This window comes from Eublepharis macularius, chromosome 14 (assembly GCF_028583425.1).
Source record: "Eublepharis macularius isolate TG4126 chromosome 14, MPM_Emac_v1.0, whole genome shotgun sequence".
Taxonomy (NCBI): domain Eukaryota; kingdom Metazoa; phylum Chordata; class Lepidosauria; order Squamata; family Eublepharidae; genus Eublepharis; species Eublepharis macularius.
Genome location: NC_072803.1, coordinates 37120948 through 37148091, shown reverse-complemented (window position 1 = coordinate 37148091; position 27144 = coordinate 37120948). Strand labels below are relative to the sequence as shown.

The window sequence follows — 27144 nt, the reverse complement described above, 5'->3', positions numbered from 1 at the left end:
CTTTCACATCACTGACTTCCTGTTCCTTTGACCTGGAGATGCCAGGAATTAAACCTAGGATCTTCTTCATGGAAAGCAGATGCTGATCCACTGAGCAACCCCTCCCAGATTCAAAGGACCATTTGGATCTGCGCATCATACTGAACCGATTAGGTGAAGGTATACCACGCTCTTTTTGCTCTCACCATTACATTTTCTGCCTCCCACATACAACTTTACCCTTTGTTGGAGCAAGATCAAGACCCCTATCAGCAAGATCAAATAATATTTGCTCTGATATGAGGAAGTCAGATTACGCAAATCTTCCTGCTATTTCATTTCTCTGAGTCAATATCACAGACCACTAACCCTGTTTATTAGGCTTCATTGCCTACCAGGCACAGCCTGTACCTGGCAAACAAAAACTACTCACCATCACAACGGAAACTCAGTAAATCTTCACGAATCTCCCAGATAGCTCTCTATAATAAGAGGAAGGGAATCAATTTTAGATAATCATTGATAGAGTTCAAAGTCTGTGCACTTACCTGAAAGAGAACCCTATGTCAATGCTCCCAATACTAGAGAGAAATACTGCAAGGCCCTGTTGATAGAGGTAAAACTAACAAGCACCCATGATATATTGGGCTATGTAGCCCACCAGCACACACCTTACAAGGAGTGACTTGCAGTGCAGTTCAAAGCACACTCCTTCTAAGTCCAAGTCCATTGAAGTCAATGGGCCTAGAAGGATTGCAGTAGGGCTGCACTAGCAAAAGACTCCAAAACACCAAGCAGGATTGCTAGCAAGCACTGTTCTATGACTCTCAACAGTATATGGAAGCCATTCGGCTTCCATCTGCTATCAAATACTGTTGTTACAACAAGCCCAAACTTTTTGAGCAGCTGAGTACTGAGGTCACAGAGTGATCACTGTAAAGGATGCCATTCCAGGTTTTTATTGGCACTTTCTGGCTACAGCTTTCTCCCAGGGCTAGAATTATAGGAGCACAAGCCAGGAAAAATGCTAAAAGCAAAAGTGTTTTGTGCCAGACTGAGCTGTCCATCCCAGCAGTGACTTGTCATGTTAGTGAACATGCCACATCACATCCAGAGCCCAAGATGATCAACACAGTGCACAGAAGGGAGATCACGGTCCCTAGCAGACCAGTGACCAACTTCTTGAGAAGCACCTAACACCTGCTGGGATTTTTGCGAAGAATGCTGAACTAGACTGATTTTAGCCTGTTCCACAAAGTGACCCATATGTTCCTAAGGAAGAGAATAGACTCTGGATAAGTTAACATTCATTGATTTCAAGTGTGAACATTAAGAGATTCTGAATTTGCATTCCTGCATTATAAATTTAAAATATACATTAGTTGCTGATAGGAATTCTAGTTCTTTTTTTGAAAAAGTATATTATGCAAGTCAGATGTCAGAGCATTCCAGCACCGTGGCAAGTATGTAGCTGCTCCATGCCTTCAGTTGATTTTGACCATCATGTAGTGATCTGGGGAACAACCAGCAACACAGGAAAGACAGGCAGGAGTGCAGGCCTAGTTATATGCCATGCGTGGTTTGCAAACCCTCCTCCACATGAATTCTTTGGAAAAGATAATCTAGCTCCCTGTATTCCACAAGCTGTTTAGCCAGGCTTAGTTTGAGCATGTCTGCCAATCTGAAAATGCAAATAATATATATGTGGCATTTCAACTATCCCCTTGCCATTTTGCAAATGAGAGGTAAATCTGAATTCACCATACACAAAGCTGACAACTTCAGCAGGCATTCAGCCTAATTCGTTTGGTGCAGTGGTTAAAAGTGTGGGACTCTAATCGTGAGAGCCGAGTTTGATTCCTCACTCCTCCACTTGAAGCCAGCTGGGTGACCTTGGGCTAGTCACAGTTCTCTGGAGCTCTCTCATCTCAGCCCCACCCACCTCACAGGGTGATTATTGTTGTGGGGATAATAACATACTTTGTAAATAGCTCTGAGTGGGCATTATGTTGTCCTGAAGGGCGGTATATAAACTGAATGTTATTATTTATTATTATTATTCCTGTGTTTCCTTCTCCATTCTGAAATGGCACAAGGAAACAAGGTGCTGGAATTGTTTGCCGCTCTGAATGTTTCAGGGACCAGATACAGCTTTCTTTAAGCTTCTCTCTTTCAGGGAAGCCCTTGGCCTTAAGTTACTAGCCCGATTAAGCCTACATAACATAACTGATTTTGCTCACATTCAACTCTGGCTTGTGGATCCTTGTGGCAGGATCCTTTTTTCCCTAACTTGCTACTGTTTTCAATGCACAGCAGTATCATGCACAGCAGTATCATAGTATGTATATATAAAAATAAAGGTGGGCTTTGGATAAACACAATCCCTGAAACAATAACATTGGCTTTGCAGAACAATGAAACGGATGAAAAGGCTCAGCTGAGAGATTCCCCCCCCCAAAAAAAACACATTTCAGCAAGCGTGTCAGATGAGAGACATCCGCCTTTTCCACGACCAGGCACATCTCCTGGTGTACAGTCACAACACAGAAGCAGCTTTCTGTGAAGCTGTTAAGATGGAAGAACAAAGACTTCTTGTTCTAACCAGAGAGCAGAAAAGCCCCAAGACCTGGTGAATTCTAAGGCATTACTAAACAGACCATAAGTCACACAACAGCAGGGACAAAAGTATTCCAAGCTTTGTAACATAAAATATTCGGACCGCAGGTTCAGTGCCCAAATTTATGCCAAGCAATTGTTTAGCATATGCATTGAAAACATACAATTCATTTCAGGCATGGGTCTCCAAGCTGCCTTAGACAGCAAGCTATTTGGGAAATGGCGTCCTTTGGAGTAAGGGCACAGAATAAGTGTAGTAAGGTCATATTTAAGATCAGGCATGTACAGGTTGACCAGGTTTGTCAAAGGTAAGTGAAACAACTGTATTTATTCATGACAAACCCATCCTCCCCCCACTCCCTGAAATAGTTTGTAGCTGGAGAACGGAGCATGGGGCTGAATGGGCCTGGCCACAGGAAAACACCAACATTCCCCAGGAGCAGGACATAATCCACATGGCTTCATGAAGGAACTGAAAATACCTCATTAAAAGCAAACTGAAATCTCAAAGTGAACCAGAAAAGACGGGGCCATCATCCATGTATCCACTGCATTCCTGTATCAAATAAGAGGAGTGTATGTCTTACTTGAATGAGAACTTCTCATTGAGAAGTGAGCCCAGGGGCAGAGATCTGCCCCACCCCACATCCTAGTTGCTTTAGGCAGCCTTCTCCCTTCTTGGCTCAGACACCAGAAGCATGCAAGGAAAGATGAAGGAAGGAAGGTGCAGCACTCGTCTCCCACACATTCCTTTATTGTTCAAGTTGTACTATCCCTCTGTATTTGAGCTGCAAATGGGACATGTCCCTGAAACCTGCATCTGGTTTAGCCCTGAAGAATCCCAATTGTGCATCTCAGAACAAAACTCTATTAAAAATATACACGGCAGGAAGTGGCAGAAGGGAAAGAAAACAACCCTGTGTTAATTGCATTTTTAAAAAGCACATCACCTAAGGAAATAAATAGCCAACAGGTATGTATGGAATCATTAAACAATAACTTATTCTCATTTTTCTCAGTCTTGCAGTTTATTCAAATAACCTTAATCTGTTCTGGGCCTAACAGCTTCATTTGGTATCATTTCCATTTGTTTTGCACGTGATTTGCAAGAGCACTAACACAATGTGATGGAAAAACACACAGCCAGCGCACTGCTTAACGTCTGATCCCAATTCCTCGTTATGTCTCACTTGGAAAAACAAGGTCAGCAACTTCTTTGAATGGCTGGCTTGGCTGCAAGCATGAAGCGGTTTCTGTAATCAAATCACTGTTCCCGTCCCCCCCCCCCCCCAGATTTCAGGCACACCCATAAGTGAAGGTTCCATTTTGCATGGCCGACTGCGGCTGGCAGATCTGCCCACTCCTTTTTAAAGTCACTTAAGGTGGCGGCATCACAACGCTCCATGGCAGCAGAATTACCCACTGATAAAACTGGATCTCCTGGATCTCCTGTGTCTTTAACTGATCCATAAAAGTCAGGAGAGAAAGCCTATCATTCTGCAGAGATAAAATTATTTGCTTACTGACTCCAAGTTACTGTTGAAGGTACAGCCCATTAGTTTCATATGGCTGGAACCCCATTGCGAATAAGATGAGAAGATGTTGATCCTTTGGCCATTATTAGTAATTTTAGTTTTGATAACCCTCTATCAGCCCAACCCTATGCATGCTTACTGGAATATAAGGTCCACTGACTTCCAAGTAAACGTTCAGAGGAGTTAGCCGTGTTAGTCTGTAGTAGGAAAATATGAAAGAGTCCAGTAGCACCTTGAAGACTAACCAACTTTACTGTAGCATAAGCTTTCGAGAACCACAGTTCTCTTCGTCAGGAGCACAGCCAAGCCTTACACAAATCTTTATTTTGGGCCGGGGATGGGGCTTTTTTTCAGCGGGAACGCAGTGGAACGGAGTTCCGGCACCTCTTGAAAATACTCAGCAATACAGTGTGAAAATAATATTATTTCAAAGAATCCCATGTGTTTCTTCCTCATTTCCCTCGTGAGAGTTCCACCACCTCTTTTTCCAGAAAAAAAAACCCTGGCCGGGGAGCACAAAACTCCGCATCAGATCTGGCTGTGAGCTGTTGCACACAAGGCCAGGTGACTCTTCTGCAGTTTTCCATTTCTAATGTCCTTTTTGAGACAGGACAATCAGAACTGTCCATAAGATTCCAAGTACACACCCAATCTGGATTTCATGGCACTAAGATCCTGGCAATGTATTTTTAATTCCTTCTCTAACAAGTCCAAACACTGAGTTTTCCCCAAGCCAACATTCCCATGGTGTTCTCTCAATACCTGAAGCTCTCTTTCTTGGTTCTAGTCTTCAAGTACGTATAGAGGAAAAAACCTCTTCCAACTGCCTACGGGATATAAGAAGTGGGAACTTTCTCTTCCACTTTCTTATTAACACAAGAGAAAAAAAATCAGAAAGGCTAGGCTGACACAGTGACATCTCCATTGAATGTTACAAGCTTCTTACAGAGTTTTTAATATCATCAGGACTGTTACTTCTGGTGATATAAAATCACACCAATGTGCTTGATTTGCGTAGTTAGCACAGATCAGAGAAGTCAGCTTTTCTAACACAGAAGTTTTATATACATTTGGAATCCACACACCCCTGGACAGAGTGGGCAAAAGGAAATAACATAGGCAGGCAGGCAGGCACTGGCACAAGAGCAAGGCATATGGAAGCCTGGAGGCTCACTTCAGCCAAGCCAATTTCCAAAGTATGTCTTCAAGGAAGGAGGAAAAAGAAGGAAGTACTACCTTTTCCTCCTCTTAGGTCTCACACAAGGAACAGAAAGTACAGGACTTGCTGGGATGGTTCTCATTTGCAGAAACATCTGGGACATTTATTAAGGTTTACTTAATCCTGCACATATAAAACCAGCTTTTTAAAAATAAGATATATATCTTGCCAAATAGGAAAGTTTACATTTCAAACAAATTAAAACCCTTCTAAGCACAGGCTGACCTGTAGACAAGCAGTCTTTCCTCTTGGGCACCAGTCCCATGGAAGGTGTGGACTGATTGCTAAAAGAGGGTAGAACCTTTCTGCCCAGTGTACTTAATTTTTATTTGCAGGGCGTTTTTACACAGGGGACCATTAAGACTGCAACTTCCCCATCCACAGCCTGAAATTATACAGCTCCTTCTACCACCTCAGAATTCGACTACTTTATTCTGTTCCATGTATAGATCAGGCCTCAGTTAGCAACCTGGGCAAACAGGCCTGACAGCTTCCATGGGTCTACTCTAGTGAAATTCTTGTTTTATTTATTTATTTCATTTATACAACACTTTTCTCCCCATTGCGGACCCAAAGCAGCTGACATCAGTCTCCTTCCATTTTATCCTCACAACAACCCTGTGAAGTAGGTTAGGCTAAGAGGCCCAAGATCACTCAGCAGGCTTTCACGGCAGAGTGGGGATTCAAGCCAGATCCTAGTTCAACACTCACTACCGCATCATGCTGGTTTGTGTCAGGGCTGCTCCAGCTTCCAGGAAGAACTGGTCTCAACATATTTGCCAGAATTTCCCAGGTGAAAGCAGGGACACCTATTCTCACACCAGGGATGTTGCCAAACTGCTTCAGCACCCATGCCTTCCCACTGAAGGTGCTTCTGTACCTGCCAAACCTTGCAACATCCTGTCCTGAAGCAGAATAAGTTAGAAAGCGATCATAAGTTTCTTTTCTTAAAACCTGTTTAACAGAGCGTCTAATCTCACAAATGGAACTGCTTGTACTTGTTACCAAAATCGCTGCAACTCAAAACATTCTGCAGTATTTACCATCTGGACAACTGGCTGAGAGAAACCATAGAAGGGAAGCAGCACCTTAGTATTTGTTGTCTGTGTGCATACACATTTACACAGACAGTAAAAATGCCACAACTGTGTCCTCCTTTGGCATAGGAGGAGGAGGCTGAAACAACTCGATTTTTAAAACAGTATCTCTAAAATTGCCCTCCCAACCAAAGCAGGGACAATAATTGAAAAGACAATAATTATGAACAGATGCTAAAAATAAGGACTCTTCCAGGGAAACTGGGGACAAACATGGGTTTCATCGGTTTTATTATTTATTAAAACAAATCTGTCTTGCCTTATGGTGAGTGCATGCTATAACACAGAACATTAATACCCATTGTGATCAACAGCCAAGAACCCCATTCCATTTGGGAAGGGGTATCCTGGGAACTCTGTGGAAAGGGAAAGTCACAGAGGTACTATGTGGTATCATACACAAAAGTTGTTTGCAGCTGTCCACCTGGTCCAAAATTAAACCACAATCCATGTAAAAGTTTTTATTAAGACCAGCTATAATGACACAGGCAGCTTTGCTCAGATTTAAGACCCCTTCCTAACACACTTCATTCATCTGATGAAGCTCTTACTAAGCAGGAAAGCTTATGCAGGACTGCATTTCATTCGTTTGTGTAACATCACTGGACTCCTGTTTAACGTTGTGATTACAATTACAGAGTATGGTAGCAATCCTAAGCAGATCTACTGGGAAGTAAGTTCTAGTTTAGCTACTCTTAGAACTGCAGCCAAACATAGCTACCCCAATTCCCTCATAAAACCATTCTAAGCAGTGACACATTCGTGGTTAGCCCTCTGCCGGTTTGAATCCCATGACTGCCATGAGCAGAGTTGTTTAGACGGATAGCCACGTTGGTCTGCAGTAGAACAGCAGGATAATAGTAGAACCTTAGAGACCAACAAGATTTTCACAGTGCAAGCTTTCGAGAGTCAGACCTCCCTAGACTAATATCCTGGTGAGCACAGTAGGTGGCCTTGGGTAAGCTCGCAGCCCCAGTTGCATTGTGGGGATAATAATAACCCTGACTTTGATCGCCGCTGAGTGGGCACTAGAAGAGCAGTACATAAGCACACTATGACACTTACAATGCAATCCTGTGGTGAGTTACTCCAGTCTAAGCCCATTGAAGTCAATGGACTTAGACAGGTGTAACTCTCCATACGATTGCATTGTTAAAGTTAATGAACTTAGAAGGGCGTAACTCTACTTAGGACAGCACTGGACGGGACCGAGGGCACCAGGAGAGCAGCCACCGCGCTTCCTTTCCTTGCCCTTCCCGGCTAGCCTCCAGCGGGTTCCTCCTTCTGCCGAGCAGCGGCTCTGCCCTCCCCAAGAGCCCACCCACGCAGGCGCCTCACTGCCGGTGGTGGGCGACGCGCAGGTGGAGGCCGGAGCCGCCTTTTCGCATCGTGCGCGGCGCCAGGCCAAACGCGCCCGAGCCTCTTCGCCCTGAGCAAGCGCGCGCCTTGCAAGTCTCCCCTCCAGCGCCGAGAGGGCGGGCAGCGGGAGTCGCCCTTCGGGCCCTACTGGAAAGTTTGGCGCCCGGGAGGTGAACGGGGCGCTCTCCCGCAGCAGGGAGCGACGAGCGCTAGCGGGCCACTGCCCGGCCAGCCCACCCGCCGGAAGCCAAGCCCCGTCCTGGCCGCAGCCCCTCACCTGCTTTCCGAAGGCACGCTGTCTGGAGCGCCGGGGGCCCCTCGGCCTCTCTTATAAGCCCCAGACCCGCCCTGGAGAGGCGGCCGCCGGGAGGAGCCAGAGGTTGGAGCCCAGCTCCTGGGGCGCGGCTCAGATTTCAGTTCCATGAGGATGGGAGCGGAGCTGCGGCCGAGGCGGGGAAGTCGACGGCCTGGGAGGAGGGAAGAGCCGGAAAATAGAGGCGGCGACGGCGAAAGCGGGGCTGCTGCTGGCCTCTCCGCGTCATGTTCCCATTCACGTTCTGGTAGACGGTTCCCCATTTTCTGGCCCGTCATTCGCTTGGAAGTAAATCTCACTGGGCTTCGGTGAGATTTACTTCATGTAACAGCAGCATTTGGCACCTCAGAGAACGACGAGGTTTTCAGGGTAGGAGCTTTCCAGAGGCAGAACTCCCTGAACAAGGTATCTGAAGCAGGTAGCGCTGCCTCTCGAAGATGCCGTTGGGACTCGCATCCTGCTGTTTTGCTGCAGACCTACCTACTTAACACAACTCTGGGAGAGTTGCTGGTTCTTTTCCTTCTGGCGCTTGGAGCATTTAGTGTTAGGAAATGGGTTTTTCAGAAGGTAGCTGAAGGCTAGACAGAGCAGAAAGCTGGCCACGCAAATGACCTCACTCAGGTAAGTATCTGAAGAAGGGAGCTTTGGCTCTCAGATGCTTATATACAAAAATCTTGTTGGTCTTCAAGGTGCCACTGGACCCAAAGCTCGCTGCACAGACTAACACAGCTACCTACCTTAATCTTACTTCTGTGTAAGTATGAGTCTTCTGATTTCAGATTCTGACTTCTCATTTTGTCACTTGGAAGGTGTTCCATGTAACAAAATATCCCATAAACATCTCTCTTCTGCCTCTGCTGAAAAAGCACTGTTCTTCAAAAGCATTCCAGAAGATCCGTGTCCTTAAAGCAAAATTAAACAGGTGGCCAGTGGTGCCTAACAAAACTCATTCCAGCATAAGCTTTCGGAGTTGTCCTTAAAGAAAAACTTGCCCATTTGCTTTCTGGCAGTAGATGGTGGGGTCCCAGTCTGGAACGAGTCCAGCGAGTTCAACCATAGTTTTTCAATAGCATTTGCCTGGCAAGGAAGTTAAAGCGGCCCAGGTGTGACCCAGACTGGATGGCCTCAGCGGTGCTAGAAGCCAGCCCTAGAATAGCAACTATGCTCAGTCCAGGCCATTCCTGCAGACACTGGATGCGGCTCATCTGTTGCCTCTTCCTTCACCATCACCAAGCTTTTGTTATCAGGTAAGACCATGGTCGTTGTTGGTCTCCTGACCAGTCCTCAGCTGAATGGCCCCTGCAGAACTGGCTAAACCACTGGAGTTGCTTGTTCACTGTAAAGGAGAGCCAGTTTGGTGTAGTGGTTAAGAGTGTGGGACTCTAATCTGGAGAACCATGTTTGATTCCCCACTCCTCTACTTGAAGCCAGTTGGGTGACCTTGGGTCAGTCACAGCTTCTCGGAGCTCTCTCAGCCCCAACCACCTCACAGGGTGATTATTGTTGTGGGAATAATAATAACATACTTTGTTTACTGCTCTGAGTGGGCATTAAGTTGTCCTGAAGGGCGGTATATACATTGAATGTTATTATTATTATTATTATTCATTGACTCCAGTAGCCCTTCAAGATAGTATCCCATGGGGAAGTTTTTCTGTTAAATGCCCCCCGTCACTCCCTGCTGTTTTGAAAGATAGCAAGAACATGCATCTAGGAGCCAATAGGCCACACAGCTTACCATTAACACCCTTCAGATATTACAGGAAAGACATATGGCTCACTAGCAACTGGAGATGTGGCAGTCCAGGGGGGGAAATACCAGAACATTTCAGTGGTACAGTTTCATCTCTATCACGTATCGTCTGTCTGTAGTTTGCCTTTCTCAATGAGACTGAAGGCAGATTAGGTAGTGTAAGTCAACACAAACATTAGCTGGGTGATTCAATAAAAATACAGTGTAGCTATCCTTTTGACGATCATAGCAAATTTCACTCACAAAATATTAAAATCATTCACCACTGCAGCAATACTTGTGATGGTGTGAACTATTGTGCCAAACAAAATAGATGCAGCCATTAGGTGAGGTGAGATCCAGGCCAAATATATTGCTTGCTATCAAAATATATCCAATATGGAAAAGACAGGCACTATCCCCATTAAGTAGGCAAAATCCCCAAATAAAATACATGTATCTTTTTATATAACACAAAACAGTGTGCATGCTTTTGAGTTCTCCACAACTCATCATCAGGCTGGTTGGACAAGGAAGGAGGGAAGAATATTTCGGGCCATGATCCTAAGTCCTCATATTGGTTTCTTGTGTGGAATACCAGGCAGGTTTAAATAGATAAAATGTGGTACTGGGTGGAGCTGGAGCCTGATCTTCTGGGAAAAAGGTGTGTGTGGGGGGCTCAATAGAAGCACTCAGCTGAAAAAAAATAAAAACCATATGTCTCTTTCACAGCCCTGGGGGCAAAGGGGTGGAGAGGGAAATAGCCTTAAGGAGGACAGCAGCTCAGATGTAGAGCCAAGTAGAGAGCCAGTCAGGCTTACAAGAGGATGGGAGCAAATGTTCTAATCCAGGGTTCCCTAACCTTAGTGAGCCTGTGGGCACTTCTGGACTATTGTGAACATTGAGGAGCCCGTGCTACAAAAATGGCTGCTATGGGGTGCAGGGGCCAATTGAAAATGTTGGGAGATTCTCAGTCAAGTATCTATGAGAAGCTGTTCCTGAATGGGTGCTCCCTGCAGACGCAAAGGTGAAACCTTCTAGTCCAATGGGGTGGTTGGGCAACAGATATAAGGCAGCTAATTTGCAAGAAACAGGAGTGATAACACTTTCTTCCTTTTGTTCGGCATGACTGCATTTTAGAGAATAAGACCCTGGTGATATTGTAACTTACAGGACAGGTTAAAAGCAGAATAGTGATCTATAGTCCCTTCTGCACCAGGGACATAACTCCTCACTATCCCAAAAGTCAAGCCAAAAGGCATGGAATTTGGCTTGTCTGGGCCCTTTTGCACCTCTCACGTTTGGTCAGTGTGGTGCAGTTCTTTTTAATCTGCACTGTATCAAAATGCGTTAGGATTGATGAGCGCTGGTGCTTTCATTACTGATGGCATCACCCGTGACGTCACAGCACCAGCCCTTTTCCTTTTCCTTTTTTGGTGCATTGATCCTACGCCGGATTTTAATTTTAAAAAAGTGGGAGAGAAAAGAGGAGAGGGGGAGGTATTGAAAGGAGGGGAGTGGCTAGATAGACAACAGTGGCCAATCACAATGAAGTGGGCTGGCAGAGGATGGAAGGGGAGCAGAAGAGGGTGGAACACTAAAAGACGGGATAAAGAGTGTGCATGTGAAAACAGCCGACTGAAAAACGGATTTAAAAAAAATAGTTGGGGTATAAACTCTCCCAGGAAAGCTGTAGAAAAGCTGCATAGTAGTCAGAGTGACTGGCCATGGCATCAAATTGGGTGCAGATGGTCACAAAAAGAACACTGCAGTATGAGAGCTGAGCCAGCAAAATCAGCCTGTGCAGAAGGGGTTTCTATCTTTATATAGCCTGAAGAAGAATTTGCAAGAATCTTGTGGTGCTCTGATAATGTTGGTAAATGAACACAAGAGGGCAGTACTGCTCTACATATGTAGTCCAGTCCCTGGCACAAACCCAGACTAACAGACAAACCCAAACCCAGACTAGGACAGACTAACAAGGCTACCCCTTTGCAATCACGTTATTAAGCTCTGACCTTGCACACATCCTCTGTGAGATGCAAGCTTTATTGCTGGGCTGTTGAGTTACAAGTTCTCTGGGAAGCTGCATTCAGTCCATGTTCTCCTTTCTTTATTCTTTCATTGGCCCCTATTAGCAAGTCAAAACGCTTTACAGTATAATCCTAAACAGAGTTACTCCAGTCTAAGGAGAAAATCATCCTTGTTCTCTGTATAGAATCTAGGTGGAGGTCATCTTGTTAAATGGCAGCCTTTATGCTATCTTGCAGTACATCTTTCCTGCTGGGTAACCTTTACATGTCATCTGCATAGCTAATCAACAGTGCCCTGGAAAAGGTCCTAACAATAGAGGGGCAGAGAATAGCAGATTACCAAAAGATTTGCAGACATTATTTTTTAAACTGGCAGTAGTGCCTTTTGCTCTGATGTTTGCAGTTAAGGCACAAAACCTAGCATACAACAGGCATATAACAGATTTTTTAAAACTGAGAATATTAAGTAGCTCAAATAACAAAGAATATGTTATTTTTTTCAAGTTTCAACAAAAGATAACTTGTTCTGAATGTTGCAGTCTGACTGCGAACAGAATCAAATTTCCTTCCTGAAGCATTTGATTAATTGCTTTTCCTTACACCGTTTTCATCACGTTCATAACAACCAATGGACTTTTCAGCGTTGAGCAGCATTACATATTCCCCTGTAACAAGCAATCATCTGCAAGACAGTTTGCTACACAAGATTCAACATCCTCATAATACAAAGAAACATCTTTGAGAGGGTCTTTTATGAATGAAGAAGAGCAGGTGGAAGCTGCCACTACTGGCTTCATTTTGTATTGTGAGTAACATAGTCCATCACAGGTTTTGAAATGATGCGATGGTTGTAGGGCTTTCATGAGGCATCCCGCTGCTCTGTCAATAATTTCTTCTGACAATATGCCATCCTCAGCAAAGCTGACAGGAAATTTATCTGTTGATGTTTTCAACACAGATGATTTGGTTCCAAATTTGCTGGTGTCATATCCTGCTAGGATTTGTCGTGTCTTTATGAGGACACTACAAATTGTTGACTGCCACCCACTCAGTTTTCCTCCCACTGGATGAGGTGGAACACACTGTGTTTTTACTTAAAGCCCCTGCTCCCATCCAAAGTTCAAACCATCCTTGTTCAAACAGTTGGAAAGAAGAGATCCAGAGGAGTTAGCCGTGTTCGTCTGTAGCAGCAAAATAGTAAAGAGTCCAGTAGCACCTTTAAGACTAACCAACTTTATTGTAGCATAAGCTTTTGAGAACCACAGTTCTCTTCGTCAGATGCATGGGTCTGATAAAGAGAACTGTAGTTCTCGAAAGCTTATGCTACAATAAAGTTGGTTAGTCTTAAAAGTGCAGTTGGAAGGAAGATAAACATGCATATAACATGAAGATAATTGCTTCAAATGGTCATCTATTTCCTCCGTAAGATGGACAAGGTGACTGCATTTTCAGACTTTGTGATTAGTAACTATGGCAGGTCTCAGGACCTTCAGCCACAGTTCCACTTAACAGAGTGTTTAAGTTCCTATCTCTTGCTTTGTTACAGAAGATTTCTTTGGCTGATAGTTGCTGAATCTTCTTGTTTTTTGAGGAAAGCCAAAATGTATCAATTTGACTAGACCTGATACACTCATGAAATCCAAAAATACCACAGTTTTAGGGCACTGTTTTTAGTGAAGGTGATATACATCCTTTTCCTGTTCCCCTAACAGAACTAATGTGGCTGGTTTGTGTAGCCAACCACAACAAATAATGTGGAGGTGGTCAGTGGGCTTCTTAGAGATTCTCGTCTGTCATTCTTATCCATATGCAAGAGTCTTTCAGCAACAGAATATGCTCCCTTTTCCAATGTACTTAATACTGATTGTACTAAGCTCATACTGTGTAATTCGCCTTGAGTCTCAATGAGAAAGGCAGACTACAGATAGATAGGTAGATAGGTAGATAGGTAGATAGGTAGATAGATAGATAGATAGATGCAGAGTATGAAGTATATTTTTTTCTATTTTGCTTCAGTGCTCTCAGACATCAGAGCAAAGCTACAGTATTTCATCATTTTCAAATATCTCTGCAAACTTCTGATAATCCACAATTCTTTGTCTCAGTATAGTAAAGACTATTTCCAATGGCTTTATCAACCTTGAAAACCCATGATCAGATACCCAAATTACATTTCTAGATTAGCTAGGAAGGGAGATAAACACCAAGACTGCATAATAAGATGGCATCTTCTGAAGTCCCATATAGCAAATGGGGATGTCTGCCCAAGTTTTTTTTCTGTTCTCTCACATTCATTCTCTATGGTACCGAGACTGACAAACAGTGCAGTTATACCTTTCTCAGGCCATTGGAGTCAATGGGTTTAGAAAAGAACACCTTTGTTTAGGGCTGATTCCGCACATGTTGGATAATGCACTTCCAATCCTCTTTATAGATCATTTGGAATGGATTTTTTCATGTGTAGAACAAAAAATCCACCTCAAACGATTGATAAAGTGCATTGAAAGTGCATTATCCAACGTGTGCGGAATCAGCCTAGGATTGCATTGCAAACCAGTTTTTCCTTTGCTGCTATGGAGGGGTCTATGCCAACGGACGGTATGATATTTTACCATCTATTGCTGAAGGTCTTGAGTCTTGACATTTATAAGAGTTCCTGTCATGCTTTTATTTACAAAAGATTGAACCAACTAGAAAGTTTCATCAACTAAGAAGGAGCACAAAGTTTTGCGAAACATGGCACTAGGGTGAAGTGGGACCAAGGAATCTCTGAGGGAATGCACCCTATGATAAGTTAAGCCCCAAAGCCCTATCCTGTGGTGAATTCAAGTACATAGATTTCAGTGACTTGGGAAGACAAAACTCTGCACAAGACCGGACTAAAAGATTCTCCCTGTAACCAGAGCTAAACTAAATTTGCTTCTAAAAACTCTCAGAATTGCAAACTTAGATGTCAAGCATTCTCAATATATTTACTAAATATATGCTTTCTTTTTTATGCCCTATGGTATTTGATATCTAACAATGCTGAATAACTGTTAGCATGCATTTATACAGAAGTGTGAAAGAGTTCATATATGTTGCTTTCCAAAGCAATCCAAGATCTAGAGGTTTCACATTATGCAGAGTGGAATTTTTCAAACTCTGGGTGGCAAAATTGAAAATACTGGAAGATTTCAAATATTTGCAGCTCTTCTTTTTTAACATGACATTTTATTGAAACATTGTCTCAATACAAAGCAAAGCCCAGCAATGTAAATATACTACCCATCGCAGAGTGTGTGTATGTATGTATAACTTCAGCCTACTGAAGTTAATAATCTTAGACTGGAATAGCTCTGTATAGCATCAAGCAGAGTTACATGCTTCTAAACCCATTGACTTCCATAGAAATTTTGCTGAGGATTGGTATTGTTAATCTCTTACACCTCTTAAAACAAGAGGCAGCAAGTAATTAAAAAAAACATTACAGTTGCCTTGACCTTCATTTGCACAAACTTGACAGGTCAGTTTTTGAATCTTGTTCTGCAATTTTCCCATCAATTGTCCTGCTGAATTTGCATTTGCTGACCAAAGACAGTTTTTATCCAGCAGCAAATGAAACAAATCTTTACTGGTGATAGAGAGGAGTTAGGGGATAATACTTAATAGTAGCAAATTTTGAGCCCTTCTCACCTGGGCAATGCCAGTTAAGTCTACGTTGGTGCCAGATGTGCTTCATTAAGGTTTGTTCCTCAAGAATATATCATTATAAATAATGGAAAGATTTTGCCTCTTTGACTTACAGGGCTGTAGTTCAAACTATACATTATTTGGTAGTCCATGTTTTTTTCCTTGACTTTGTTTTTAAAAAGCAAAAGTGACATTAGTCCAAGCAAACTGCCAATAGGAGTGGAGAAAGAGTTTGCAATAGGAGGTTGCTTAACACTTCCCTTCTGGTCATTTCTCCATTCAGAATCTCCTTCCCTAAATTGCTTTTTCAGCTGCAGGAGTGGATGATGATTTGGGGAGAACCTGTTATTTTTCTGAGTTGGTGGTCAAAGTGTTAGCAAGCAGCTTAATAGTGTTTATATATTTAGAAGTGTCATTAGTAGCCATATCAAGATGTTACTTGATTTGCTACCAAATTCAAAGTAACTGACCATTGATCAGTATATTAGAGTGCTGAAGAAGGAGAGAGCTTAAATTATCTTCAGCAAATTTAATTATTTCCTAAAATTGCTATAAACTCTATTAGAACCTATATATCCGTGTCTTTGTCCTAACCTAGACACGTCTCTTAATAAATCTTTTCTCAAGATTTTCTCTTCCCTTTAAGATGCCTCGGCAAGAAACCAGCCTTTTAGCAGAATGCATCCCTCAGGACATCTTATGGAATGCTTAAGACACCTACTGTTGTGTTTTCTTTAAAGCAAAGAGAGATTTCCATTGATCTGGGAAGCTAATAAAGAATTCTGTAGAAAACTGCTTTCATTAGTCCTTTCCAGTTTGGAGAAGGAACCTGAGGAGGAGGTATAGCTGTAGGATAAACAGGAACAGAAGCTGGAAAAAAATTATTGAAAATACTAGCAAGTTTGTAGCTTCATTCATCATCCTATAACCCCTCCCCTTCTGCCTTGCAAAGAAACACGTGAAATACTGCCTGGCCACTCTATTGACTCATCCTAAACAAACTGCTGAGGCAAGAACGCTTCAGAGAGCCAGCCACTGAAGAGCTAGTCACAGTTCCCCAATGTAGGGAGGGTGGCATTGCCTATTGTAGTTTGATTTATGAGGAAGGTATTTGTACAAGCAATTGGTGATGTTTTGCTTTCTATATATATTCTGATTTGAAAAGATGCATATTCAGCAGAAGCCAAACATCCCTCTTGGACATGGTGAATATTCAGTTGCAAAAAGGCAGTCTTTTGGGAGGGAGGGGAGGGTATTTGTTGAAATTAACTTTTATATGTCTTAATAATTAAAGTAGCAGCATCAACATGGGATGCATTCCCCCTTTTTTAAGTGAAGGAACGTGTGCCGTTGGCATTGATAGCTAGTAACATAGGTTCATTTAATTGTCGTCAGAAAAGCCCTGTTAAATCAGGCCAAAGGTTTTTTTAGTCCAGCGTCCTCCGTTCCACAATAGCCAGAGGCTTTTTTGCTGTCTGCTACTATGACTTTGGGTGAATCCTGTCCAGCCCAGCTTTTCAAAATGTTTCATGGTCTGTCCAATACCTTTATAGAAGTTGATAGTTTGGTTCAACATTGTGTTGCTTTTGCAAGATTCTTTGCTGATTAAAGCCTCTCATATCTGGCTCAAATTAGATACTGGTTTATCTATAGATCAAGAGACCCGTGGCATAGAGCGGTAAGCTGCAGTACTGCAGCCCAGGCTCTGCTCATGGCCTGAGTTCGATCCTGGCGGGAGCCGAGTTCAGATAGCCGGCTCAAGGTTGACTCAGCCTTCCATCCTTCTGAAGTTGGTAAAATGAGTACCCAGTTTCCTGGGGGTAAAGTATAGATGACTGGGGAAGGCAATGGCAAACCACCCCGTAAAAAAAAAAAGTCTTCCAAGAAAACGTCGTGATGCGACATCCCCCATGGGTCAGTAATGACCCTTTATCTCACCTTTATCTATAGATCAGTTATTAAAATTTTTGCCTGTCAGTTTTGTTATAGTTTTGGATTGGTCTCCCTGACGGATGTGGACAAGTTTTGGGGGGGATATAAAGGGCCATCACCTGTGGATTAGCTCCCGCCTTGTCTTGGCTGCTTACATCTGGCAGGATAAAATAACAGCCTTCTTGCCAGAACAATAAATTCTTCTTCAGTAGTGGGAAATTTCTTAAGAGCGCTCAAGATGATTGGAAGGCCTTGCCACTTATAGGCCTATTTGAAGTCTTCCATTTTTGAGTGAAGCGATTGAATGGGTGATGGAAAAGAAACTACAGGTATTCCTGGGTGAAAGGTCTGCCCAGGTCCCATTTCATTTGTGTTTTAGACCTGGACTTGCAGCAGAGACAGCTTTGAATGCTGTAGTGGATGCTTTCTGTTGACAAATGGATAGAGGCAATGCCTCTTAGTCAATCTTTTGTCAGTAGCATTTGACACTGTGGACCATCAGATACTACTGGATCGCATGGAAAAGATGGTGGGGATTGCAGAAACAACTTCTGATGGTTACAGTCCTTTTTTTCAGGGTGTACACAAAACAGTCCCAATTAGAGAGGCTAAAGAGTCATTTTGGAATGTGAAATAAAATGTTCTTTATTTATGTCCGGCTGCTAAACGAGATAATCTCGTTTTGGAGTTGTTTGCTGTCAGTGTGTCAGTGACACCAGCTATACCTTTCATTAATCAAGCTACCAGAAACATCTTTCTCAGTTCTAAACCTGTATCTGACTACTTTGGTCAAATGTATGATTTTTCATGAACAAGCAAATGCTGAATTCAGATGATGTGATGGTGGTGCTGGTTGGGAAAAGTGATAGTTTGGATTTGCTGATGCATGATGGTTGCTTTTACTTATGCATTGGCTGTCTATAGCCAAGTAGGTGAAGAGTTCTGGAAGATCTCAGGAGCAGCCTCAAGCTCTGGGTTGAGTGGGGGTTTAGAGTCCAAGTAGGAAGTCAGGACTATATCCCAGTGAAAGCTGGCCCAGTCTCCTTGGACTCCTTTGGGATATCAAAGGGAGGTTCTGAACGTGTCTCAGGTGCTTCCTTGTGTGATGGCTCCAGGGCTTCGGACTTTTCTGAGCCCTCTGCATCTTTGCCTGCTGAAGAGAAGACAGAGCCCTAGTCCATGACAGTTCTTGAGACAGTCTCCGCTCCCCTTCGCAACTGCCAAAAGGGCACAAGCATGGGTGAGATTTTTCCCAGCAAAAACCAATGCAAAAAATTACCTTAGCTTCTTGGCTTTCTCCTTTGGTTCCTTTAGTACTTATTTTTTCCCTTTGATATTTAATGATCCTGGTTGTTTTTTTTGCTTCTGATTTGTTTTAAAACATTGATTGTCTGAATGCTTTTAGCAATATATTTCTCAGGATTTTCTTAAACGTCAACATATTTGACAATATCAAATGTGCTCTTTTTTGTTAACCTCATTTGGCATAACTCTTTTTTTTCCAAGGAGACCTTCATTCCTTTTACAGGTATACATCCTATCTCAACTTCAACAGTCATGGTTTTAAATAACTTCAAAGCATCCCAAAGAGATTTGGTTCTCTTAACTGGCCCTTTTAACTTCATTCTAACTAATGCTCTCAATTTTTAATAATAGCTCCCTCTGTTAAAATCAAATGTGACCACTCTGGATTTTCTGGGCAGCTTTCCACATACTGATGTATTTATTAGCATATGGGTCACTGTTCCAGTTAGCGTAATAATGTTTACATCATGTGTTGGGTCATGGGTACCTTGTAGATTAAATCCACCAGAATCCTGTCCTGTCTAGATCAGTGTCATGATTAACTGTGCAAACCTAAAGTGAGCTACACCCTCCTAAGTCCATCCAAGTCAGTAGACTTAGAAAGGTGTACTTCTTCCTAGGATTGCACTGTAACTCTTCCAAGTTACAGTCATCTCTTACATCTAGAAATATTGTCATTTTGTCATGACCCAAACTGCATTTACTCTTGTCATTGTGAGGGTACTTGAAGTCATGTATTTTGTCCTCTTGTCCTTTAGCTGTCTCTCTGACCACAATAGTCAATCACATAAGCCTAACAAAACAAATGGGCCCAATGATACACGCTATTACATCAGCATCATGCCCTCTCTGAGTCTGCCATAAGGACTTTCATATAATTCCTTGGTGCATGGGTTCATTATTCAGATTGGGACTATGGCACACGAGGAGAAAGTCTCCCCCCACCCAGTGCTATTTCCTTGACCTAAAATGGCCCAAGGGAGATGCTGTTTGCCTCATTGGGAAAATGTCCATGTAGCCCATTGCTGAATGAAAGCAATGCGGGGTAAATAGCTGCTCCTCAGAGCCATCTCAGGTTGGGAAAATGGTACAGTGGGGAAAGAGCTGCTGTAGCACAGTGGTAAAGTGATTTGGCTGTGAATCAGCACTCTACTGGTTCAAATCCCACTACTGCCATGAGCTCAGTAGGTGGCCTTGGGTAAGCCACTCCTCTAACTTGCTCACTGCTCTGGGTGAGGCACTCATCTGTCTAGAAGAGCAGTATATATGCATGGTTATTATTATTAAAGAGTGAAAAACCCTCTCCCCAAAGGCTATAGTTCCATTAAATTCCCAGAATGGGACTCCAGAACAGATGATCAAAAGTCCTTGTGGTAGACTTTGAGGGGAACACGAGGCTAACATGAACTTTTGTTAGACCCTTAGAAGTAAGTCCCACTGATTTAATTGAACTTTACTTCTTACCAAAGCACATATAGGATGTCAGCCTCAGTGTAGAGTGAAAGAGCAATCCTAAGCCAGGCTACTCAGAAACCTACTCAGGTCCATTCAATAGGGCTTACTCCCTTGAAAGTGTTCTTAGGACGGCAATGTCACAGGTACCATCTTAACAGTTACAGCCTTCAAAGTCCATTGAAGTCACTGGGCAACTCTGCCAGTAAATTAGACAGAGATATATTTGGGTCTTGTCATATTTCTTTATTTTACAACATATGTGGCCTAAAACAAAAGTACTTAATGTAAAGCTAACACCATTTGTGGGGTTTTAGTTTAGAAAAAAAGGCAAATGAGAAACAGCATGATAGAAGTTCATACAGTTATTAATAGCATGGAGAGAGAAATGTTTTGTTCTCTCATAATGATAGAGCGATGAAATCTGATTGAGTAAACCAGATTTTTTTAACTATTGCGAAAAATAAAAGTTTTGTGTGTTCAGAGTCACTTTAACTTTTAGTGCAATACAAACAGAATTATACTTTTCTAATTCCACTGATTTAAATAGTTTTAGAAGGGTGTACCTTTGTTTAGGATTGCATTGTCCTAGTTCCAGATATTGGAGACAAACAAGAAAAGACAGTGACTTTTATAGCTGGCCTGTGGACTTCCTGGAGCCACCTGGCTGGCCTTGCTTGGAAATTTATAAGTACATCTCATTATATATGGATTGTCATATTTACCTTGCTAAAGTGTAGAAGCCACACATGTTGGAGGGAGGAAGGTTTTTGGCTCTTGAAAAGATGGGGTGGAGCAAGATGAACAATTTAGATAGGCAAGTTTTACCATTTTCAGCCTCTCTCCCACGAAAAGCCAATTCAGATATCTCTATGTAAGTTGCAATCCCAAGATTCCAGCAACCTGGGAACTTCCTCCATTTTAACCCCACCATCATCGATTAATTTGCGTAATTAAATAATTAAGATGGGGGAGAGAAGCGATGTGTGAATAGGACGTGCACAACGTTAGCAGCAAGCGGCCGTTGAAGCGTTATAGTTCCTACTTGAGAAAGGATAGATCGTTATTTTAATTACGATAATAATGAATGATAGGTTTTAGGTGGGTATCCGTGTCGACTTGGACCGAAATAGAACAGCAGGATTTGAGTCCAGAGACCAACAAGATTTTCAGGTTATATAGGAATGCATTCATGTTCGCATCTGAAGAAGGGAGCTCAGCTCATATCCTGCAAGTCTTCTTGGTCTCTAAGGTGCCACTAGACCCAAATCCCAATCACAGTAACAGAAATGGGCTGGAATATGAAGACCCTTTCTAAACTAGAACCACATTCATATTTTTAAAATAATCTAGAACACCCCTCCCCCGCAAGGCACTAGGTGCTGTACAAAAACAAGACTCTGTCGTTCACAATCCCTGACGCAGATTTTCTCCTCCCACCGGAGCCCAAACCCTTCTGGGAACTGCAGTCCTTACGCGCGATGAGCTTGCAGGAGAGTCACCTGAGAGCGGAACGAAAACTACGCTTCCCAGAAAGCAGTGCGCCCGGAGCAACTGTTGCAATTTAAAAAGAAAGAGTAACCTGAAAGCCCATGCTTTGATTCCCTCGGGGAGCCATTTGATCTTGCCCCCCCTCCCCGGTCTTTCCCCATTGCTTGGCGAGGTCCCCCCACCAAGTGTCACTGCTGTCCCCTTTGGCCCCAGATGGTGCCCGGAGGGTGAGTGGGCAGGAAGAGGTTACAGAGGGGGAGGGGGTGGGAAATGGCCCCTCCCCCTCCTAGAAGTTCCCACCCCTCCCCCCCTGGAAGCAGGGACTTCCTGTGACCGTTCATTTCCTGGTTGGACGGGGCTGGCGGAGGAGGCCGGGCTGCGGGGAATGGTCTCGCTCCTGCTGCCTCGCCTCGCCTCCCCTCCTCGCCCGCTCGCTCTGGAGGCTCGTCGTCACCCGAGCGGCGATGTTACCTTGTAGCGATGTTGCAGGGCCGGATGTGCAGCCGCGATGGTAACAGTGTGGCCAGGCCGGGCAGCTAGCTGGCGACTAGCTGGCTTTCTGGGGGGTCCGGCAGATGCTCCAGGAGTCCCTTTGCAACCCCGCTCTGCCCCTTTGCGCGAAAGGACCTTCATGGCATTACGAACGAGACGGGGAAAGGTACAGCCGTGCGTTTGCCGCCCGCTTTTGCATGCCTTTTTTTTAAAAAAATGACAGTTTTTGGGGTGGAGAAAGATAGGGTGGGGATGATGGGGGTGATGTGTTAGAGTGTCTTTTTTGGGAGTATGCTGGGTTTTTTCTCTTTTTTTTCAATCTAAGAAGAGTGTGTGCTGGTCTTATTTATCTTCGCAAGGTGATGTTATACGATGGTGATGGGGATGTCGTTGAAGTCAGTTATGGAAGCTGGTCATTTTATCTCTTTCGCCCCTTGTAGGTGTGAATAATTCTCAAGCTCTGCCTTCCAGGACTGGAAAAAACATTTGACCTTTAAAGGAAAAGCAAGATATTGCTGCAAAGGGATTATTATTATTTTTGGCTTGGTTCAAGCCGTGAAGAATTGTATAGTGTATATGTATTTGAAGTGTCATACTTGTTAAGCTTAAGAGTATAAGTAACACACATCGGAGCAATGAAGAAGTTTTTTGACTCTCGGCGAGAGCAGGGGGGATCTGGAGCCGGTTCTGGTACCATTGGGGGAAGTAGCAGCAGCACTGGACCAGGGAGCGGATATATAGGCCGGGTTTTCAGTATCGGAAGGCATCAGGTGACAGTTGACGAGGTTCTAGCTGAAGGTAAGATGATGCTTCCCTCCCCCTTCCTTCACACCTTTAATGCTTGCTCAGTTTAGTGGACTAGGTTCTTAATCTCTATTCAGTTGTTTTTCCTCCTCCCTGTTTTCTTTGTCCTTGGAAAAACTTGATGCTTTGAACACCATGTTACTTTGCTTATTGAAATGCTGATTCCTAGCAACAGTGGATGGTCTACAGGGCTGCTATGTCCTTTTCCTTTCTTTAAGAGAAAACATCTTCTCATTTTGGGAAGTAGTTAAGCAAGAAACTTTAAAAATGTACAACTGCTGAGGTTAACTGCATCTCCTAGTATATAGGCTGGAACACTTAATTTTTTTTTTGTACAGCAACAAAATTATGTAACATACTCAGCTGCATTGGTGCAAGTATTAATAGGGAGAGGCAGTTTATTTCCTTCTAGAATCCCCCCCCCACACACACACATTTGATGACTGTAAGTAAAGAGGTAATTGCATGCATAGGAGTAAATTTCCTGTTTATTTATAGTACCTGTGATATAGCGAGGACAAAACAAATTACTGTGATGTGTTTGGGATGCAGACCTCTGGGATCTGGGTTACATTAAAAAACGCTGTGGTATGCTCTTAGAGGGCTCCATAACCCAAACTTATAAAGTTTGTAGTGCAGATACCAGTGGCCCCTTATTTCAGGCTGAGTTGGTGCAGTCTAGTCGTACGAAATCTTAAAATCTTAGCTAATGTCTAAGGGAATTGTCCTCTTTTTCTTCTCCCTCCACTTCAAACATTTTAAAAAATATATATAACCTTATCCTTGACCTTCAAGTTCAAGCTAGGCCTATTCATGGCTGAGGAGTTTGCAACAGCATCTCTTTAAAGAGGGGGAAATTGAGAGTTTAGCATTCGTAATATATGGTATAAGAGCAGAAAGGAATCTGCTTAGCAAAAATGAATGAAGAATTCTTGCTTTGTTTTTTTTAAATCTTTGTACAAAGATAATGTTATGAAATTGCCTACTTTCAGATGCCAAAATGCATGATTTATAAAGGTTGGCATTTTGTACAGAGGGTTTTGGAGTTTTTTTGAAAAATATTCCTAGATGCTCGAATAGTCAGGCTGGTTCTGATCCAAGGTAACCAAAATGCTGTTTGGTCATGGTGAATTGCCGCAGGCATGACACTGAGTACAGAGAAAGTGGGCAGGAGGCCAGGCCTTATCCTCTCTATCCAAAACAACAAAGTGAATAAAAATCCTCTCCTGTTGTGGTAGGCAACTACTTGAGCTTGACTGTATTAGGTGTCTGACTTGGTTTAGGCTGACAAGGCCCTGTCTCTGCAGAGACCCTTGGACTAAGCTACAAAGAGGTTGATAGTCTTGCCTTCCTCTTGCTTACTGTGTGAAGTGTACTGCAGAAAAAAGAGGCCCTCCTCTGAAGATGATTAAGTAATTTGCCTGCAGATTCTCCTACTGGTAGTGATGGTAGCTGGGAAGGAGCTATGGCTAATACTGGGAGATGCCCCCTAAGGAAGTTGTGACTCTTTTCCTTTGTGCCCTCAATGGTACAATCTGTGCTTTGTTCCCTGGGACTCTCCTGGTCACAGAGTGGTGTTGCAAGGGAGGAATGGTGAATACTGGAATCCTGCATGGTAGGATCTAGACCTATAGTCCGTATTTTGTTGGGAAGAGCAAGGGGCTGGCTTTGAAAAGTCCACCTGTGCTTTCAGGACTGCCCTAACGTTTACAGAAGCAATCGCAGAGGAGGTGAAATGGGACCCCCATACTAAAGTGCTGTCAGAACTTGGATGGGGTGGGGTGGATGGCAATCCTTCCACAGAGAGGCAAATTTGCCAGCAAAGCCATGGTTCCTGACCTTGTGCATCAAAAGGGTATCACACAATATGTTAGTTTGTGACACAATCTCTCTTCCATTCAGAGACTGGGGACTGGGATGTGTATCTAACAGTGCCATGCTAAGCAGAGTTATGCTTTTCTCAGCCCATTGACTTCAATTTACTTAGAAGGATGTAGTTTTGCTTTGGATGGGACTATTATTGGGTCAGACTTTTTTAGGGACTGGCTGGGAGTGAATGAAAAGGGAGGAGGAAGCAAAGCAGTGGGGGAAGGAGGAGTTGGGTGGGGTTCCATTATGACCAAAGGTGGAGGGGGATATTTAAAACCTTTCAAGTGCAGTGTGTTTGGTATGTGAATGACACCAATGTAGTCTCCTCTTGAAAACAAAAACATACATGACATTTCCAACACACACACACAAAACACTCCTTCCCCCCGAATGTCCCATGATGTTCATTTATTTTATTTAGTTTCTCACTGAAACTCAAGGTGGGCTTACACAGTGTACGTTAATACAGTCAATAAGATGAGGCATCTAATAAGCAAGGTAATAAGACTAAGATTACAGGAATCTAAGACAAAGCATAAAGTATTAGACGTTGTATGATAGAGAAAATGGTATTGCATGTATAAAACAATGCAATACGAGAGGGATAATGCAGTACAAGACTTTATTGTGTGTATGTTATTTCAGTCATTCTGACAGCAACCTGAACAGAGTTCAAAGTGTTACACCAGCTAGACCCAATCAGAAACAGCTTTGTCTATGCTTGTCTGTATGAAACAGTCTCGCATAAAATCTAGCTCAAGACTTCGGGCCTGTGCAAGAATGCTCTATGGCTATAATATCTTTTGCATGCAAGATTTGAGCATGTTGGCCGGGTAAATTAAGAAAGTGCTTTCAAGAGACTCATAAGGTGGTGATGGGGTATGGAGTAAGGGAGCAGTTGACCTGTAAGGAAAGTTCCCAGGTCTCCTGCTTATGTGGGAGACTTCCCAGCAGACCCAGTGGTTGCCTGCTGGCCCTTGCAATATCTGGGAGGAAAAATAGGGGTGTGAGCTGGCATTGCTTCGGGGGCATACACTAGGACTTGCCCAAAACTCTGTAATTTAACTATAATGTTTGTGACTTCCCAAGTCATGATGTCACTTCTGGGTTTTGGTGGAGGAGATATCAGCATGTAGAGGTACCAGCTCTACGTTGGGAAAATATCTGGAGCTTTGGGGGTGGCACCTGGAGAGGGTGGGGTTTGGGGAGGAGAGGGACCTCAGCAGGTTATAATGCTATAGAGTCCACTCTCCAAAGCAGACATTTTCTTCACAGGAACTGATCTCTGTTGCTTGGAGATGAGTTCCGGGAGATCTCCAGGCACCGCCTGAGCCTGGTAACTGGTGGGAGGATTGAGGGTTGAACTATGGGGGGCAGCTAGGGCTGCCAGCAGGAGGTCTTCTGCCTTAGCAATTGGTCTGGCAGCCTTAGGGCTGGCACGTCTGTTCCTGCCCCCCCCACAATGCTCCCATGGTTTGCAGGCTGTGGCCTGGCAACCCTATATGTAAGGAATGGGGATGTTAGCTGCAGTGAGGGTGGTTGAGGTAAGTCTTATCCCTTTGTGTGCTAAAAGAACGAGAGAGAGGATGTGAAGAGGGCCAGTGCTGCAGAACAGGATGTTGCTGTAGCAGGGCTGAAAGGTTATTGCTCTGACGGGACTGGGGAGAGAGAGAAACTGGTGCGTGGAAAGTAGCACCAGCTCACATGGCATTTGAATGCGTTTCTAGTATTTTGACGTGAGCCTCTGGCTTCTGTTTCATGCCAGAGCTATGTGCTGGGTAAGTAATTCTGCAAAATGCCAGCATGCTAGAACTGGGCATGAACTACTGTCTCGATTTAATATGGTCACTATCTGTTGCCATTATAGGCCTATTTTTCCATTAATTGCAGTGGAAGGTTTTTAAACTCTGTTTGACTCAAGATGGGTAGTGTGGATTAAAGGTCTAGATTTGAGGCTTTGTTTTTTGCAAATTGCAACCAAGTTGATAAACCTTGTCTCAGCTGAACTGCTTCAGAATGTTCTGCTTTGGCTGAGAGAGAGAGAGAGAGAGAGAGGGTGCGGGTGCGGGTGCGGGTGCGGGTGTGGGTGTGTGGGTTGCCCATAGTCATCCTGTATGCTCCATGGCAGAATGGGGAGTTTGAACCTTGGTCCCCTAGTCTTAGTTCAACACTGTAACATCTACACAGCACTGCCTCGTGTTTCTCCATCGCTTACGTGTTTCTTAAGCAAAGAAATAACATTCC

General features: G+C 43.5%; 2 protein-coding genes across 3 annotated transcripts in view; one reads left to right on the top strand and one right to left on the bottom strand.

The window, feature by feature from the left end:
* ANXA4 (annexin A4) overlaps window positions 1-8129 on the bottom strand; it is a 28844-nt gene extending 20715 nt beyond the window's left edge. Inside the window, exons 1-2 of the mRNA XM_054997362.1 lie at window positions 8083-8129; window positions 413-461 (exon numbers count right to left, since the gene is read on the bottom strand). Of these exons, the coding sequence (XP_054853337.1) occupies window positions 413-415 (3 nt within the window). The 5' untranslated portion in view covers window positions 416-461; window positions 8083-8129. The remainder of the gene's footprint in view (window positions 1-412; window positions 462-8082) is intronic.
* A 13981-nt stretch (window positions 8130-22110) lies between these two features.
* AAK1 (AP2 associated kinase 1) overlaps window positions 22111-27144 on the top strand; it is an 89525-nt gene continuing 84491 nt past the window's right edge. For both annotated transcript variants that reach the window (XM_054997344.1, XM_054997343.1), the window contains exons 1-2: window positions 22111-22393; window positions 22668-23025. In XM_054997344.1, coding sequence (XP_054853319.1) covers window positions 22863-23025 — 163 coding nt within the window. In that variant the 5' untranslated portion in view covers window positions 22111-22393; window positions 22668-22862. The remainder of the gene's footprint in view (window positions 22394-22667; window positions 23026-27144) is intronic.